Here is a 19,475-nt window from a genome sequence, read left to right on the forward strand (position 1 = left end):
ATTTTGCTTTTGAGTTTTTCCGCCTCTTCAATTTGTCTTGAGGATTGTGAGAGGTCATCCCCAAACAGAAAGCGTGACATGGGCACTTTGTCAGAGTATAGGTGCGAGTACTTTTGATTTATTTCCCGTTTGATGTTAAAACGGTGAACCAAATTGTTACGGTAGTTGTCATGACCTAACAGTGCCAGAGCACCATCGATCATGCCCACCTCATGGGCCGCCACAGCGTTACCTTCATCCTGGGCCACTTTGTCAAGCACCGAAAGTGATTTGAAGATGATGGAAGCTGTCTTAGTTATATCTTTATTGACTTCCTTCATGCGTAAGTCTGCTTTTTTAGCATCCTGTTTTAGCGCCTCCAAATTTTGCATATTGCACTCAACTGGGGATAAAGCAGGGCAATTACTGGGCCTCTTGGTACTCTCGTCCTCCGCAATTTCTTTATAGGTGTCCTCCCTCATGACGTGGTCAAATACTTGATTGACCATGTCTGCTACATGTTTGGCAACATGTCCGGAGACTTCTTCAATTGGGCCGAAAGCCTTAGAGGACTGCATCAAAATACTGCCAATGGGGAAATCTTCATGCAACTCACCTTCTTCACTGCTGCTTCCGTCGGAGATAAAACCCGGAAAGTTACGTGGAGAGGGCGTAACAGGCCCTGCTTCCTTTTTGGTTGTCTAGCACAGATTTCGCAACGATAAAACAGAAGCCCATTTTCGTGAGTAATTCAATGGTAGAATCAATGCAATCATAGCATCCAGAAAGAGAAGCACTGCTCATGAGAGTGTCATCAATAAAGCTGGTGATGGTGAAGCCTTTTTCTCTTAAGGTAGCAAAGATAGGTTTCATGAGTTTGGTAGAAAGTCTGGGTCCTTCTGAGATTTCATTTGGGAGACAGGTGAACTGATAGACTTTGCCATACCATTGAAAGCAAAGGAATTTTTGCTGTTCTTCCGCTATTCTAATAGAGTAGTAGGCATGTTTAAGATCCACAGATGCCATATAGTCCCCTTCATTTATCAGTCTGATAACTTGTTCAAAGTTCTCCATTTTGATATGGATATAGGGAATGTGGTTGTTTAATTTTTTGTTCCGCCAGGCTAAAGTTATATTCCACATTCTCAAAACATAGGTAACCGATATCATTGACATTAATATTCAAGTGACAATGTTTGACTATGTCGAGAATATATGTATCACTAGTGATTTTTTCCCACTCATGTACAAATCTGTGAAGGGAACCTGCCACAAAGTTGGTACTTGCCTGGTTTATTGTCGGGGAGTGCTGTGTCCCCTGCCTTTGGAGTTTTTTTAATCCAAGGCCTGCCGTGCGTAGTAAGGCCTCTGGTCTCCCCTATGTCCTAGCCTCCGCTGTCCATAGGGTTGAACGCTTTTAGTTGATCCATATCACTCCTCAGTTCAGCGATGGCTTGCAGTACAGTGTGCCAAGGGGCCGAGGAGTCGTCATGTACTTGGAAAGCAGTACGACGTGGAGCCGTCGGGGGGCGGGGGAGGGGGGGTTGCCATGTCTTTTAGACTTCGATGCGTAGCGCCAACGCGAGTATTTCTATCCCGATGGGATTTTTGTTTTAATCAATTTATTACGCTCAAGGAGCGTCAAACCTAGTACAAAAGTGTAGCTATGTACAGAGTACTAGTGACACACAGGACATTCTCGAATCATAACTGAAGGAATTATTTGTAGTTTATCACCCATTAGTGCGGGTGATACAAAAATATATACAGTGATCACCTTCTGGCAAATATTTACATATAATAATAAGTAATCGTCGATGAGGTATCAAGGTTGTTGGCATATGGGGTGTAGCGCAGCCTGCACGATGTGTACCTCGGCACCTTTCTGGTCTCACCCGCCTACATCGTGCGGTAGCCGGGTTTGCGTCGGGCACGTATAACAGTGTCGTCTCACCAGAAGTTCGCTGCGTTTGTATGCATGTGGAAGTGGAAGGACATTCTTGTGGTGTTGGATGGTTACACTTGAAGTCTTCTCAGCATTACCACGGTGACGTGTAGGGAAGTGGCGGCTTATCGTACCATCCATTTGTAGTAGGGCAATAGTTGTAGCAGCTGGCAGATCCATACTACAGACATTCCTTGTTATTATGTTCAGGGAACAACAAATCTAGTGCAAAAGATAAATATATACAGATTATTAGTGATACTTAAAACATTTCCGAATCATGACTGATTTATTTATGTATACTTTAAAATCCACCAAAGTGAGGGTGTTGCAATAGGATTAATTCTAATTTATCACCTTCAAGCAAATATTTACAGACATCAAGAACTGATTGTCGATGTGGTATTAAAGGGGCTATCGTGGGGCAATTAATACAGTAGTGCTCTAGACTGTTGGCATTAGGGGTGTCGCACAGCCTGCACGATGAGTACCTCGGTACACCTTCGGTCTCACCCACTTGCCACACTGGTCTGTAGCCGAGTCTGAGTCGGGCACTCACAACATTGTGTCTTCTCACAATAAGTCCATTACGTCTATACTTATAGGGAAGAGGAAGAAAATTCTCGTAGTGTTGGATAGATACACTTGTAGCCCTCTCAGCATTGCTACGGCGGCGAGTAGGGGAGCAGGCAGCTTGTCTTACCATTCGCTTGTAAGAAGGTAGGAAGGCAGTAGTAGAAGTGGCAGCTGGTGGATCCATACTACAGGCTGTCCTTGCTAGCCGATCAGCGGTGTCATTGCCTAGGAGTTCGATATGGGATGGAATCCACAGGAAGTGTACCCTCTGTGAGTTTTCGTGAGTTGTGGCCAGTTGTCGCATTATTTGTGTTACCACTTGTTGGTGTTCAGGCTTGGTAGATGAGAGAGCACGGAGGGCTGACTGAGAGTCGCAGATGATCAAGCCGTTTTCTCCAGTCCGTGTCAGCAAAGTAACAGCGTCCAGGAGCCTCCCGATGGGAAGTACTGTTGCTTGACCTGCTTGATTTATGCTTGTATTTGCGAGTATGTTGGTTTGTTTCTCCTCCGTGAGAGGAGGCGCCCGACTTCCTACTTGTATGGGTATGCGTTTCGTCGGAAGACGACATAGCGGTTGTGACCGACGGAGTCGTATGTACGTTGTCGTATTTACCTGATAATTTAGTGAGTTTCGTTAAAACTCAAAATGAGAGCGTCGTAAACGCTTATAAGATGATAAAATGAGCGTCGTAAACGCTTATATTATATTGCAAATTGAGCGTCGTAAACGCTTATATTATATTGCAAATTGAGCGTCGTAAACGCTATATTATATTGCAAATTGAGCGTCGTAAACGCTTATATTATATTGCAAATTGAGCGTCGTAAACGCTTATATTATATTGCAAATTGAGCGTCGTAAACGCTTATATTATATTGCAAATTGAGCGTCGTAAACGCTTATATTATATTGCAAATTGAGCGTCGTAAACGCTTATATTATATTGCAAATTGAGCGTCGTAAACGCTTATATAATATTGCAAATTGAGCGTCGTAAACGCTTATATTATATTGCAAATTGAGCGTCGTAAACGCTTATATAATATTGCAAATTGAGCGTCGTAAACGCTTATATTATATTGCAAATTGAGCGTCGTAAACGCTTATATTATATAGCAAATTGAGCGTCGTAAACGCTATTATATTGCAAATTGAGCGTCGTAAACGCTTATATTATATAGCAAATTGAGCGTCGTAAACGCTTATATTATATTGCAAATTGAGCGTCATAAACGCTTATATTATATTGCAAATTGAGCGTCGTAAACGCTTATATTATATTGCAAATTGAGCGTCGTAAACGCTTATATTATATTGCAAATTGAGCGTCGTAAACGCTTATATTATATTGCAAATTGAGCGTCGTAAACGCTTATATTGCAAATTGGGCGTCGTAAACGCTTATATTATATTGCAAATTGAGCGTCGTAAACAGTCGAATGCCAGGTCAAGCACTAGTAAGCAGGGAACGGTTGAAATCTACGTGCGACAGAGTAAACAATCTTGACGACCGTTCGGAACGGCAGCGCGTAAGCAACTGTTGGACCGGCTGGGCGAAGCGTATCTCATATGTTTACGAACCCTCAGCAGAATTGTTATTTGCTGATATAAAATTATAATCATTACAGCATCTTAGGTATTTATCTAAATGATTTTTAAAGCTTCGAACTGAACTACATTGCACTACCTGTGCAGGAAGTTTATTCCATTCATTAACTACACGGCAAAGTTGTTTCTACCCACTTCCAAATTGAATCTATTTCCGGACAGTTTGAGACCATTGTTTCTTGTCTGATTCTCATTCAATGTGAAAATTTTGTCACTTTTGATGTTGTCAATTCCCTTTAAAATCTTAAAGACCTGTATCAAGTCACCTCTGAGTCTACGCTTTTTTAGGGAAAAGAGATTCATGTGTTTTAGTCGATTTTCGTATGATTTATTTTTGATATTTGGAATCAGTTTTGTGGCTCGCCGTTGTACTTTTTCCAGTCTGTCAATGTCTTTAATGAGATTCGGTGACCATACGGAAACAGCATATCGTCCAAATGTGGACGAACTAACAATTTATATAGCTTGTTAATGAGTGATGAACTTTTGAAATCAAAAGATCGCGCAATCAGTCCCAGAATCTTATTTGCTTTCTCAGAGGCTGAAATACATGGCTTGGATGATTTGAGGTCGTTACTGATAATTACACCGAGATCTTTTTCACTATCCACTTTTGTTAACGAATTTCCAAATAACTTGTAATTGTACTTACTGTTATTTTTACCTATGTGCATTACCTTGCATTTGTGTTAAATTTCATTAACCACTTTTCAGACCATTGCTGTAATTGATCTAAATCTTCTTGAATATCTAATTGGTTTGAGTGATCATTTGCCACTCCGCACATTTTTGTATCATCAGCAAATTTGGAAAGAGTAGATTTTAGTCCATGGTCTATATCATTTATATATACTATGAATAGAAGTGGCCCAAGAACGGAACCCTGAGGAACTCCACTTGTAACATTTTTCCATCCAGAAGTTTTTCCATTTAAAACAACTCTCTGTTTTCGACCATTCAACCAATTACTAGTCCAACTTGATAGGCTACCACTTATTCCATGTAAAGCTTATTTAGTAAGTAGTCTTTCGTGTGGGACGGTATCAAAAGCTTTTGCAAAGTCTAGATATATTAAATCTATATTGTTTCTTTTGTCATAATTCGAGATAACTGTGTTGTAGAATTCGAGTTAGTCACGCAAGTACGTTTCCGCCTGAAACCATGCTGGCTATCATTTATCAAACGGTTACTTTCTAAATGATGTTCGATAGCATCTCTGATGATAGTTTCCATTATTTTTCCTACGATTGAAGTCAAACTCATCGGCCTATAGTTATTTTGTTTCTTTTTGTCACCTTTTTTGAATATGGGAGTAACGTTAGCTAGCTTCTATTCTCTTGGGACATCTCCGGATATGATGGATTTCTTGAAAATAATTTCTAATGGAACAACAATCTCATTTTTAATTTCCTTTAAGATTCTTGGATGCCAACCATCAGGCCCTGGTGTTTTATTAACTTGAGTTTGTCTATACACCTTTTATTTTTTCTTTTGTTATATTTACCGTAGTAAGTTTACCCTAGACCAGTAGTTCTTAACCCCTGGGTCGCGACCCAAATTTGGGTCGCTAAGGGTTTGCAGAAAATAATTATTTTCCCACTACAAATATATTATAATTATATACTGTAATAATTAAAATACATGATGCCTAGTTTTAGGATTCTAAGCAGACCATGATTAAATAAAAACTCCAAAGCAGAAAATTTATTTGAAGTGTTTTGAAATTTCAATGTATATCTATGTAGGCTTGGGTCGCGATGCTTGATTTGTGCAAAATTTTGGGTCGCTGCCAAAAAAGGTTAAGAACCACTGCCCTAGACTTTTCACAGGTTTCAGTTTGGAATTCACGTTGAGGTGTTTCGTTTACAAATACCGAGCTAAAATAATTGTTTAAGATATTACACATTCCTTCATTTGAATATTCAAGTTGACCGTCAGCAGATAATAGTGACCAGTGTGATTCCTAACAACCTTTTTATCTCTAATGTAACTATAGAATTCTTTGGGATTCTCTTTGGATTTATCAGCGATGTTCAATTCATATTGTCGTTTTCTTTTTCTTATTGTCTTTTTTAAATTTCTCTGTATACATAACTTTCATAGTCATTAGATGCACCCGAGCACTTATATTTCTTATAAGCCTGTCTCTTTTTAGCAGTACTTTTTCAGTTTCTTTGTTGAGCCACTTTGGGCGATTCTAATTTGGGGGACGTCTGTCCTTAAAAGGAATGTATGTTTGAATCATCTTAGTGAGCGTATTTTGAAATATTTCCCACATCTGATCTACAGGTCTTTCGTTTAATTTTGCCTCCCAATCTGTAAGCTGAAGCTCCTGACGTAGTCCTATGAACTGAGCTTTACTGAAATCGGGTATTTTAGAAACACAAGTATCTATTCTAAAATTGTTTAGGAGTTTGAATCTAACTAAGTTGTAATCGCTATTTGCAACAGATTCACCGACTTCTACATCAGTTACCATGCTTTCGCGGCTAGTGATCAAAAGATCGAGTAAGTTTCCATATCTTGTGGGCTCTTTTACATGCTGAATTAAGTAATTGTCACCAAGAAAACCAATCAAGCGACTACCTATATGGCCATGTTCAAGGGTCATCCAATCAATGTCAGTAAAATTGAAATCACCCATTATCAATAAATCCCGGTTGCAGAAACTAGACAGTTCTTGAAATAACAGTTTGTTGTCTGCTAATGATAATGTCTTTGGCCTATATATTACACCTATATTCACTTTTTGTCCATTTGTTTGGGTTAACTCAACCCACAAACTATCATATGCATCCTGCTTCACTTTCTCTAAAACACAAGCATGAACATTGTTTTTAACGTACAATAGAACACCCCCACCTTTCTTGTGGTTTCTATCCTGATGAAAGTGTTTAAATCCTGCAATATTAAATTCAGCTTCGAACTCTGTACCATTTAACCATGTCTCAGTTATTCCTATCATATCGAGATTTTCACTTATTACATACGCCTGTATTTCTTGAAATTTGTTCCTAATACTATGAGCATTAAAGTACATGGTTTCAAGTTAGAATCAAGAGAATATTAAATATTATTCCCTTATCCTTTCTACAATAGGGACATTGTATACAATTTTTAAAATCTGTTTAATTATCTCACTAGCCAATAGCTAAAACAGGCTGTAAGGGATGGTGGAGATGGGAAGTGGTGATGAGGGAGGGGGTGCCATCACTGAGAACTTTGCCCTGGGGTGGCACTTAGGCGTAATGGCTCTGTATATATATATATATATATATATATATATGTATATATATATATATATATATATATGAATATCCATCGAACACAATTCACTTTAATTCTAAGCCATCAACATCGAAAAACTTGAGGAGGCATACATGCAGAAATTGAAACATGGCACAGCATTATGCCTCCTCGAGTTTCTCGATGTAGGTGGCTTGGAATTAAATTAAATTGTGATTGATGAATGTAAATCTCTTCACTGGAACCCATTCATTGTTGTAGATGTATATATATTTATATATATGAGTTTACACACACACACACTTCTTCTGAACGGACGGCTTAGAGGACGTTCTGAAGAAAAAGTTAAATTTCGTGGATCCCAAAGCAAAGGAAGTACCTATTGTATTTACAGGGTGGGGGGAAATTGCTCGTGGTGTAGTGGGAAAGTGAGGAAAAAGGAGAAGGGGAGGGATTACTGCGGAAATGGAAGGAAATGAGGAAGGGGAGGACTTGACCCAGGCAGGCAGGCGTCATGTAAACAAAAGGGGTCCTGACCAGCTGAGTGATGATGAAAGGTCTAACAAAAATGTAAAGATTAGAAACATAGATATGAGTAGCACAGTGGAAGGTGAGAATAATAATTTCCATGGATTTAATTAGGGGTGGACGGATACCAACCTCCCCCAACTAGCAAGACTCGAAGAAAAACTTGAACAAATGACTGAACAATGGGAGAGTAGATTTGATAGAATTTCAAAAATGGCTGAAAGGGTTGAAAGATTAGAAACACTAGAGAAAGCAAACAATAACTTAACTAAGGAAGTAGAAGAACTAAAAAGACAGTTAAAAGAAGTAAAAGAGGAGAATGAACAATTAAAGAGGAATAATAAAGAAAACAAAGAGGCCATAGCTAAAGAAGCTATGAGTTGGAAGACAACCCAAGAAGACAATAAAGTGGCATTCACTGACATAATTAAACAGCAAATGAAAGAACAAACTGAAGACTCAATTATTAACGTGATAAGACAAAAGGAGAATATAGTAATAGGTTTAGCAGATAAAAAGAAATGTATAATTGTATTAGGAATGGAAGAGAAACACAACCCAGATAGAACCACAAGAATCAAGGAGGAAAATGAAAAAGTAAGCTGATTACTAGAATCAGTTCAGGAAGATAAGCCAGAAATAATGAAACAAATAGAAGAGAAATTCAGACTTGGGAAATATAGTACAGACAAGACCAGACCAATTAAGATTAAATTCAGATCACAAACGACGGCAGAGAATATCTTATCCAAAACAGGGAAACTAGCAACAAGTGAACAATATAAAAAGGTATGGATAAAAAGGGAAATGAATAAAGAGGAAAGAGGAAGAAATAAGGAAAAGACATGAAGCTTAGAGAAAAAAACGAGACCAGAACGGAGACAGAAAAACAAGAATTCTACTGGAGAGTAGTGAATATGAAATTGAAGAAATGGAGCATAACAGAGAGAAACAAAAAAGAAACAGAGAATACAATGGAAATAACAGAAAGTTAAAAGTATCCTACACAAATATAGATGGATTAATAACAGGACTGAATGAACTGAACAAATATCTGAAAGAAAGAGATCCGGACATAATGGGAATTGTTGAAACAAAATTAAAAGGCCCACTACCACCCAACAGCATAGGACACAATACATATAATTATTGGATTAGAAACAGAGAGATAAAACAAGGGGGTGGAGTTATGTTCCTGACTAAGAAGGATGTAAGCGTGAAGAATGTCACATATGGGAACAATACAGTAGAGATGATTATGATAGAAGTAGAATATAGAGATAAGAGTAGAATGTTTGTAATAAACTACGTGCCCCCAAAAACAGCCTCGTGGGAATAGAATGAACATAAAAACATGTTAGAAGACACAAGAATAACACTAAACAAGATAATGGAAGATGGAGGAAGAATAGTTATGATGGGCAACTATAATTGCAAAGAAATCTGCTGGGAAGAGATGACCTTAAAGGGTGGAGAAGACTCATGGGGAAGTGTTCTACTTGAGATGATTATTGACCACACAATGACACAATGGATCCAAGAGAACACCATGTATAGAAATGAAGAAGAAACATTGAGACTAGACCTAATATTCACATCAGAACCTGAAATAGTGGAAAAGATAGAATACCAGGCACCAATAAGCAAAAGTGATCACATATTGATAGAACTAGAACTAAATGAGAAAAAATACATGAAAAGAAATGAACAATATAGAAAAGGAAGATTGATGTATGAAAAAGCAAATTTTTGATAAATTAAGAGAATTCTTCCAAAATGAAAACTGGGAAAGAATACACAAAGAAGATACAACAGTAGAAGAGAAATGGAATATATTGACAAAGATCTATAGAAAGGGAGTAGAAAAGTATGTCCCAAGACAAAAACAGGAAAAAGAATATATAAAGTGCTGGTACAATAAAAGTTGTAGGGAGATAAAAGACAAAAGAGACAAAGCTTGGGCTAAATGGAAGAAAAACAAAAAACCAGAAAAATGGAAAATATATACTTGTTATAGAAATGAATACGTACAAGCGTGCAGAGAGGAAAAGAGAAAATATGAAAAAGATGTCATGGAAAAATGGAAAGATCAACCAAAACTATTCTACAGATTTGTAAACAACAAACTGAAAAACAAACAAGATTTGGAGAAATTAAGACAAGGAGGAGTTGAATACACAGAGGAAATTGAAATGGCGGAAATTATGAACAAACATTTTAAATCTGTGTTTACAAGGGAGAACATACAACCTGAAGAGATTGAATGGAAAGAGAAAGTCCCTCCTATGAAAGAAATAGAAGTAACAAAGAATGAAATATTGAAACACTTGAGTAATCTTGATGTCAGAAAATCGCATGGACCAGATGAAATAGCAAACTGGATTCTGAAAGAATGCAGGAATGAACTGGCAGACATAATACATAGCATAATAAACAGTTCCTTGAAAGAAGGTAAAGTTCCAGAAGATTGGAAAAAAGCAAATATAGTACCTATATATAAAAGGGGAAATAAAGAAGACCCTACCAACTATAGACCAGTCTCTCTAACAAGTACAATAGCAAAAATTTGTGAAAGAATTGTCAAAAATAGATGGGTAAAATATTTAGAAAAAAAACGTGCTAAATCCAAGGCAATTTGGATTCAGACAAGGACGATCATGCGTCACCAATTTAATATGTTTGTATTCAAGGCTAATAGATATAATACAAGAAAGAGATGGATGGGCTGATTGCGCATTTCTAGACCTAAAAAAAGCTTGACAAAGTACCACATAAAAAGTTGCTTAAGAAATTAGAAACTGAAGGAGGAATACAGGGCAAACTACTAATTTGGATGGAAGACTTTTTGCAAGAAAGAATAATGAGAGTAGTGATAAGAGACCAACACTCAAACTGGGATGAAGTAATAAGCGGTGTTCCACAAGGAACGGTTCTGGCCCCAATAATGTTTGCTATATATATAAATGATATGGATGAAGGAATTGAAAGCTATATGAGCTTCTTTGCAGATGATGCAAAACTATTGAAAAAAGTGAACACAGAAGAAGACTGTGAATCACTACAGAAAGATCTAAACAAAGTACAGGAATGGAGTAGGAAGTGGGAAATGGAGTTCAATACAAAGAAATGTAGTATAATGGAATTTGGAAAAAGTAAAAACAGAATAACAGGATCATATAAATTGGGAGATGAAGGAATAAAAAAAAAGTAGAATATGAAAAGGACCTGGGAGTCATTGTTATGAATAATATGTCACCTGAGAAACATATAAATAAGATTTTTGGAGAAACCTATAATTTAATAAGAACAATCAAAGTTGCATTTACATATCTGGATGAAGAAATGGTGAAGAAAATTCTAATCACCCTGATAAGACCAAGATTGGAATATGCAGCAACGATATGGTCACCAAGTACAAAAAAATGTATAAAAAAAACTTGAAAGAATACAAAGGGCAATTACAAAATTGGCACCTACACTCGCAAAACTATCATATGAAGAGAGACTAGCAAAACTTGAACTACAGACACTAGAGCAAAGAAGAGAGAGAGGAGATTTGATAACTATTTACAGAATCCTGAAAGGCATAGAAATTACTGATAGAGAGAATCTGATAAAATGGGATGAAAGAAATACAAGAGGACATGGAAAGAAAATAAAAAAAGACAGCTATAGAAGAGACCTGAAAAAGAACAGCTTTCCTCACAGAGTAATAGACAGTTGGAACAAGTTAGATGAGAAAGTGGTGTGTGCAAAAACAATACATGAATTTAAAAATAGTTTAGATAAAATGAGATATGAAGACGGGACCCCACGAGCATAGCTCCCCTTCCCGTAAAATACAACTAGGTAAATACAACTAGGTAAATACACACACTTCATCGGATGGACGACGTAGAGGACGTTCTGAAGAAAAAGTGAATTTTTCGTTGATCCCAAAGCAAAGGAAGTACCTATTGTATTTACAGGGGGGGGGATTGCTCGTGGTGTAGTGGGAAAGTGAGGAAAAAGGAGAAGGGGAGGGATTACTGAGGGAAATGGAAGGAAATGAGGAAGGGGAGGACTTGGTTCAAGAGGCCAGACGGCTTGAAAACAAACGCCGAACCGATGATTTGGATTTCGATAATGGGACTAACAAAAATGTGAAGATTAGAAACATAGATAAGAGCAGTTCAGTGGAAGGTGAGGATAGTAATTTCCCAGGATTTAATGAGGAAAAACTTGAACAAATGACTGAACATTGGGAGATTAGGTTCGGTAAAATGTCAAAAATTGCGGAGAGGGTTGAAAAATTGGAAGAACTAGAGAAGGCGAACAAAAACTTAACTGATGAAATAGAAGAACTAAAAAGACAGTTAAGAGAAGTAAAAGAGGAGAATGAAAAATTAAAAAGGAACAATAAAGACAATAAAGAAACAATAGCAAAAGAGGCACAGGGGTGGAGGAAGATCCAGGAAAATAGTAATGTTGCATTTACTGATATAATTAAACAGCAAATGAAAGAACAAACTGAAGACTCAGTTATCAAAGTGATGAGACAGAAGGAGAATATTGTAAGAGACTTAGCAGATAAAAAGAAATGTATTATTATATTAGGAATGGAAGAGAAAAATAACACAGATAGAACCACAAGAATCAAGGAGGAAAATGAAAAAGTAGATTACTAGAATTAGTTCAAGAAGATGAACCTGAAATAATTAAACAAATTGAAGAGAAGTTTAGGCTCGGAAAGTATAGTACAGATAAGACCAGACCAATGAAGATTAAATTCAGATGACAAACAACAGCAGAGAATATCTTAGCAAAAACAGGGAAGCTAGCAGAAAGTGAACAATATAAAAAGGTATGGATAAAAAGAGAAATGAATAAAGAGGAAAGAGGAAGAAAAATTGAAAAGGAAAGAAGCTAAAGAAAAAAACGAGACCAGAACGGAGTCAGAAAAATAAGAATTCTACTGGAGAGTAGTGAATATGAAATTGAAGAAATGGACCATAACAGAGAGAAACAAAAAAGAAACAGAGAATACAATGGAAATAACAGAAAGTTATGAGTATCCTACACTAATATAGATGGATTAATAACAGGACTAAATGAACTGAACGAGTATCTGAAGGAAAAGGATCCGGACATAATGGGAATTGTTGAGACAAAATTAAAAGGTACACTACCACCCAACAGCATAGGACACAATGCATATAATTTTTGGATTAGAAACAGAGAGATAAAACAAGGGGGTGGAGTTATATTCCTGATTAAGAAGGATATAAACATGAAGAGTGTCACATATGGAAAGAACAGAGTAGAGATGATTATGATAGAAATAGAAGACAGAGATAAGAAGAGCAGAAAGTTTGTAATAAACTACGTGCCCCCAAAAACAGCCTCGTGGGAAGAGAGTGAACATAAAAGTATGTTAGAAGACACAAGAATAACACTAAACAAGATAATGGAAGATGGAGGAAGAATAGTTATGATGGGTGACTTTAATTGCAAAGAAATCTGCTGGGAAGAGATGACCGTAAAGGGTGGAGAAGACTCATGGGGAAATGTTCTACTTGAGATGATTATTGACCACACAATGACACAATGGATCCAAGAGAAAACTAGGTATAGAAATGAAGAAGAACCATCGAGACTAGATCTAATAATCACATCAGAACCTAAAATAGTGGAAAAGATAGAATATCAGGCACCAATAAGTAAAAGTGACCACATATTGATAGAACTAGAACTAAATGAGAAAAAATACATGAAAAGAAATGAACAATATAGAAAAGGAAGAATGATGTATGAAAAAAACAAACTTTGATAAAATAAGAGAATTCTTTCAAAAAGAAAACTGGGAAGGAATATACAAAGAAGAAACAACAGTGGAAGAGAAATAGAATATTTTGACAAAATTTGATAAAAAAAAAAAAGGAGTGGAAAAGTATGTCCCAAGACAAAAACAAGAAAAAGAATATGTAAAATGCTGGTACAACAAAAGTAAAATTGTATAGAGTTAAAAGACAAAAGAGACAAAGCTTAGATCAGATGGAAAAAAGACAAAAGGCCTGAAAAATGGAAAATATATACTTGTTATAGAAATGAATATGTACAAATGTGCAGAGAGGAAAAGAGAAAATATGAAAAAGATGTCATAGAAAAATGTAAAGATCAACCAAAACTATTCTACAGATTTGTAAACAACAAACTGAAAAACAAACAAGATTTGGAGAAATTAAGACAAGGAGTTGAATACACAGAGGAAATTGAAATGGCGGAAATTATGAACAAGCATTTTAAATCAGTGTTTACAAGGGAGAACATACAACCTGAAGAGATCGAATGGAAAGAGAATGTCCCTCCCATGAAAGAAATAGAAGTAACAAAGAATGAAATATTGAAACACTTGAGTAATCTTGATGTCAGAAAATCGCATGGACCAGATGAAATAGCAAACTGGATTTTGAAAGAATGCAGGAATGAACTGGCAGACAAAATACATAGCATAATAAACAGTTCCTTGAAAGAAGGAAATGTTCCAGAAGATTGGAAAAAAGCAAATATAGTACCTATATATAAAGAAGGAAATAAAGAGGACCCTAACAACTATAGACCAGTCTCTCTAACAAGTACAATAGCAAAAATTTGTGAAAGATTTGTCAAAAGTAGATGGGTAAAATATTTAGAAAAAAACAAAGTGTTAAATCCAAGACAATTTGGATTCAGACAAGGACGATCATGCGTCACCAATTTAATGTTCCTATTCAAGGCTAATAGATATAATGCAAGAAAGAGATGGATGGGCTGATTGTGCATTTCTTGACCTAAAAAAAGCTTTTGACAAAGTACCACATAAGAAGTTGCTTAAGAAATTAGAAACTGAAGGAGGAATACAGGGCAAACTGCTTATTTGGATGGAAGACTTTTTGCAAGAAAGGAAAATGAGAGTAGTGATAAGAGACAAACACTCAAAATGGGATGAAGTAATAAGCGGTGTTCCGCAAGGAACAGTTCTGGCCCCAATAATGTTTGCTATATATATTAATGATATGGATGAAGGAATTGAAAGCTATATGAGCTTCTTCGCAGATGATGCAAAACTATTGAAAAAAGTGAACACGGAAGAAGATTGTGAATCACTACAGAGTTATCTAAATAAAGTACAGGAATGGAGTAGGAAGTGGGAGATGGAGTTCAATACAAAAAAGTGTAGTATAATGGAATTTGGAAAAAGCAAAAACAGAATAACAGGAGCATATAAATTGGGAGATGAAGGAATAAAAAAAGTTGAAAATGAGAAGGACCTGGGAGTCATTGTTATGAATAATATGTCACCTGAGAAACATATAAACAAGATTTTTGGTGAAACTTATAATCTTATAAGAACAATCAAAGTTGCATTTACATACCTGGATGAAGAAATGGTGAAGAAAATTCTAATCACCCTGATAAGACCAAGATTGGAATATGCAGCAACGATATGGTCACCAAGTGCAAAAAAATGTATAAAAAAACTTGAAAGAATACAAAGAGCAATTACAAAATTGGCACCAACACTCTCAAAACTATCATATGAAGAGAGACTAGCATATCTTGAACTACAGACACTAGAGCAAAGAAGAGAGGAGATTTGATAGCTATTTACAGAATCCTGAAAGGCATAGAAATTACTGATAGAGAGAATCTGATAAAATGGGATGATAGAAATACAAGAGGACACGGAAAGAAAATAAAAAAAGACAGCTATAGAAGAGATCTGAAAAAGAACAGCTTTCCTCACAGAGTAATTGACAGTTGGAACAAGTTAGATGAGAAAGTGGTGTGTGCAAAAACAATACATGAATTTAAAAATAGTTCAGATAAAATGAGATATGAAGACGGGACACCACGAGCATAGCTCCCCTTCCCATAAAATACAACTAGGTAAATACACACATGTCGGTCAAAGTGACAGTGAGTTTGGAACTCCAGGAAAATTTCAATTTTCATCGATCTCAACGAAGAGGAAAGCTTGTGGTGTAGTGGGAAAGTGAAGAAAAGGGAGAAAGAGAGGGGTTACTGAGGAAAATGGAAGGAAAGGAGGAAGGGGACGAATGGGCCCTGGATGTTAGGAGGGGTGTAAACAAAAGGAGTGCAGAACACACAGACGAGGTAGAACAGGGAAGCAGAGGTGTCAAAAGCAGAAATATAGATAATAGCAGCTCGGTGGAAAGAGAGGATAACTACTTTTCTGGATTTAATGAGGGAGGAGGTGACAACCTCCCCTGATTAGTAAATCTAGAGGAGAAACTAAAAAAAATGAATGAAGCATGGTAGGTTAGGTTTAACCAATTAACACTATTTACCCAAAGAATTGATAAACTGGAAGAAGTAAAGAAGGAGAATTAAAACCTAACTAAAGAAATAGAAGAATTAAAAACAATTAAAAGAAGAAAAAGATGGGAATGAGGAATTAAAGAAGAATAAGAAAAAGAATAAAGAATCCATAGCAAAAGAAGCACATGGTTGGAGAAAAGTCCAAGAGAACAACAAAATTGTATTTAGAAATATAGTGACACAACAGATGAAAGAAAATAAGGACACAGTTATCAAAGTTATGAGAGAAAAGGGGATTTAGCGGACAAAAAGAAATGTATAATTATATTAGGGATGGAAGAGAAGCATAATCCAAATAGGACCACAAGAGTAAAAGAGAAGGAAAAGGTAAACAAGATATTAGAAGTAGTTCAAGAGGATGGACAAGAAACAGGGAATGAAATTGAAGAAATATATAGAATAGGGAAATACAATACAGATAAGACCAGACCAATTAAGATCAAATTCAGGTCCCAAACGACAGCAGAGAATGTCTTAGCAAAAACAGGGAAACTAGCAAACAGTGATCAATATAAACAGGTATGGATAAAAGGAGAAATGAATAAAGAGGAAAGAGAGGATGAAAAAAAAAAAAGACTAGAAGCTATGGAAAAAAACGAGAAAAGAACAGAGTCAGAGAAAGAGAAATGCCATTGGAGAGTAGTGGATATGAAAGTGAGGAAATGGTTCATAGCAGTGGAAAACGGAAGGGAAACAGAAAACACGATGGAAGCAGCAGAAAATTAAAAATGTCTTACACAAACATAGATGGCTTAATGACAGGCTTGAACGAACTGAATGAATACCTGAAGGAAAAAGGACCTTACATAATGGGAATTGTAGAGACAAAATTGAAAGGTCCACTACCACCCAACAGTGTAGGACATGGTGCATATAATGATTGGATTAGAAAGAGGGGTAAAGCAAGGGGGTGGAGTTATGTTCCTGACTAAGAAGGATATAAATGTGAGGAATGTCACATATGGAAAGAATAGAGTAGAGATGATTATGATGGAAGTGGAGGACAGGGATGGGAAGAGCAGGAAGTCTGTAGTAAATCATATGCCTCCTAAAACGGCTTTGTGGGAAGAGAGAGAACACAAAATTATGTTAAAAGACACAAGGATAACATTAAATAAGATAATGGAAGATGGAGAAAGGATAGTTATTATGGGTGACTTTGATTGTAAAAAAATCTGCTGGGAAGAGATGTGAAGGTGGAGACAACCTATGGGGAAATGTTCTACTTGATATGATTATAGAAAATACAATGATGCACTGGATACAAGAGAATACTAGATATAGGAATGAGGAAGAATCATCGAGACTGGACCTAATCATCACATCAGAACCTGAAATAGTGGACAAGGTTGAATATAAGACACCAATAAGTAAAAGTGACCACATATTGGTTGAACTGGAACTAAATGAGGAAAAATACATGGAAAAAAACGAACAATATAGAAAGGGAAGATTGATGTATGTATGTATTTTTTTTTTTTTTTTTTTTTTTTTTTTTTTTTTTTTTAAATATAGAATAAGAGAATTCTTTCCAAAAGCAGACTGGGAAAGGATACACAAGGAGGAAACAACAGTAGAAGAGAAATGGAATATTTTGACAAAAACTGATTTTCACAACATTACCACCAGCTCGGTAACAGTTGGCAATCTTATAAAAAAGCCGAAATAAAAGTAGGGAAATGCTCGTCAAGGAGGTGTTTACTGTGTTCCATGTTTAGGTTGTAAAAAGGTCTACATTGGTGAAAGTTTCTGTGGTATTGATAAAAGAATATCGGAACATAAATATGATATGAAAGCTTACAATATGAATAATGCCATTGTTAGACATAGATACGATACAGGCCACAATGCTGACTGGAATAATTCTAAGATTATTAAATATGAAAACCATACTTATATGTTTTGAATCTGCTTTTATATCTCAAATAATATAGATCAAAACAATGGATTTTTTACAATAAATAAACCTTTAGCAATTTTGATAACAAAGTAACAAGCAATTTACGCAAATTGTGTTTACACCAGTTTTATGTTCGTTTCTCCCCGCAAGCTCGGGTTATATAAGGAGTCAGATGTTTGTCCACTATGTTATTTCTGAAGAAGCCCTGCTGGATGAAACGTTAAATACATTGGATCCCATAAGTTAAGAGAAAAATTATCAAAAGGAAACTGCAATTTAAAAACCTTAAAAATGGTAAGCAAGGTTATATCTAATGTGTGTATTTACCTAGTTGTATTTTATGGGAAGGGGAGCTATGCTCGTGGTGTCCCGTCTTCATATCTCATTTTATCTAAACTATTTTTAAATTGATGTATTGTTTTTGCACACGCCACTTTCTCATCTAACTTGTTCCAACTGTCTATTACTCTGTGAGGAAAGCTGTTCTTTTTCAGATCTCTTCTATAGCTGTCTTTTTTTATTTTTTTTTTCCATGTCTTGTATTTCTATCATCCCATTTTATCAGATTCTCTCTATCAGTAATTTCTATGCCTTTCATGATTCTGTAAATAGCTATCAAATCTCCTCTCTCTCTTCTTTGCTCTAGTGTCTGTAGTTCAAGTTTTGCTAGTCTCTCTTCATATGATAGTTTTGAGAGTGTTGGCGCCAATTTTGTAATTGCTCTTTGTATTCTTTCAAGATTTTTTATACATTTTTTTGCGCTTGGTGACCATATCGTTGCTGCATATTCCAATCTTGGTCTTATCAGGGTGATTAGAATTTTCTTCACCATTTCTTCATCCAGGTATGTAAATGCAACTTTGATTGTTCTTATTAAATTATAGGTTTCTCCAAAAATCTTATTTATATGTTTCTCAGGTGACATATTCATAACAATGACTCCCAGGTCCTTCTCATTTTCAACTTTTTTTATTCCTTCATCTCCCAATTTATATGCTCCTGTTATTCTGTTTTTGCTTTTTCCAAATTCCATTATAATACACTTTTTTGTATTGAACTCCATCTCCCACTTCCTACTCCATTCCTGTACTTTATTTAGATCTCTCTGTAGTGATTCACAATCTTCTTCCGTGTTCACTTTTTTCAATAGTTTTGCATCATCTGCGAAGAAGCTCATATAGCTTTCAATTCCTTCATCCATATAATTAATATATATAGCAAACATTATTGGGGCCAGAACTGTTCCTTGCGGAACACCGCTTATTACTTCATCCCATTTTGAGTGTTTGTCTCTTATCACTACTCTCATTTTCCTTTCTTGCAAAAAGTCT

General features: G+C 36.0%; 2 protein-coding genes across 8 annotated transcripts in view; one reads left to right on the top strand and one right to left on the bottom strand.

Annotated features, from left to right (window-relative positions):
• The window catches only part of LOC143021745 (SID1 transmembrane family member 1-like), a 407,746-nt gene that overhangs the window by 81,182 nt on the left and 307,089 nt on the right, over window positions 1-19,475 (top strand). The window lies entirely within an intron of this gene.
• On the bottom strand, window positions 1,592-4,124 carry LOC143021363 (uncharacterized). The gene is made up of 3 exons (XM_076178799.1): window positions 4,083-4,124; window positions 2,282-3,113; window positions 1,592-2,146 (listed from the first exon to the last, which is right to left on the bottom strand). The coding sequence occupies exons 1-3, from the start codon at window positions 4,122-4,124 to the stop codon at window positions 2,106-2,108; spliced, it is 915 nt and encodes a 304-aa protein (XP_076034914.1). The 3' UTR covers window positions 1,592-2,105.

Source organism: Oratosquilla oratoria, chromosome 42 (assembly GCF_046742065.1).
Source record: "Oratosquilla oratoria isolate Oo_2021 chromosome 42, ASM4674206v1, whole genome shotgun sequence".
Classification (NCBI taxonomy): domain Eukaryota; kingdom Metazoa; phylum Arthropoda; class Malacostraca; order Stomatopoda; family Squillidae; genus Oratosquilla; species Oratosquilla oratoria.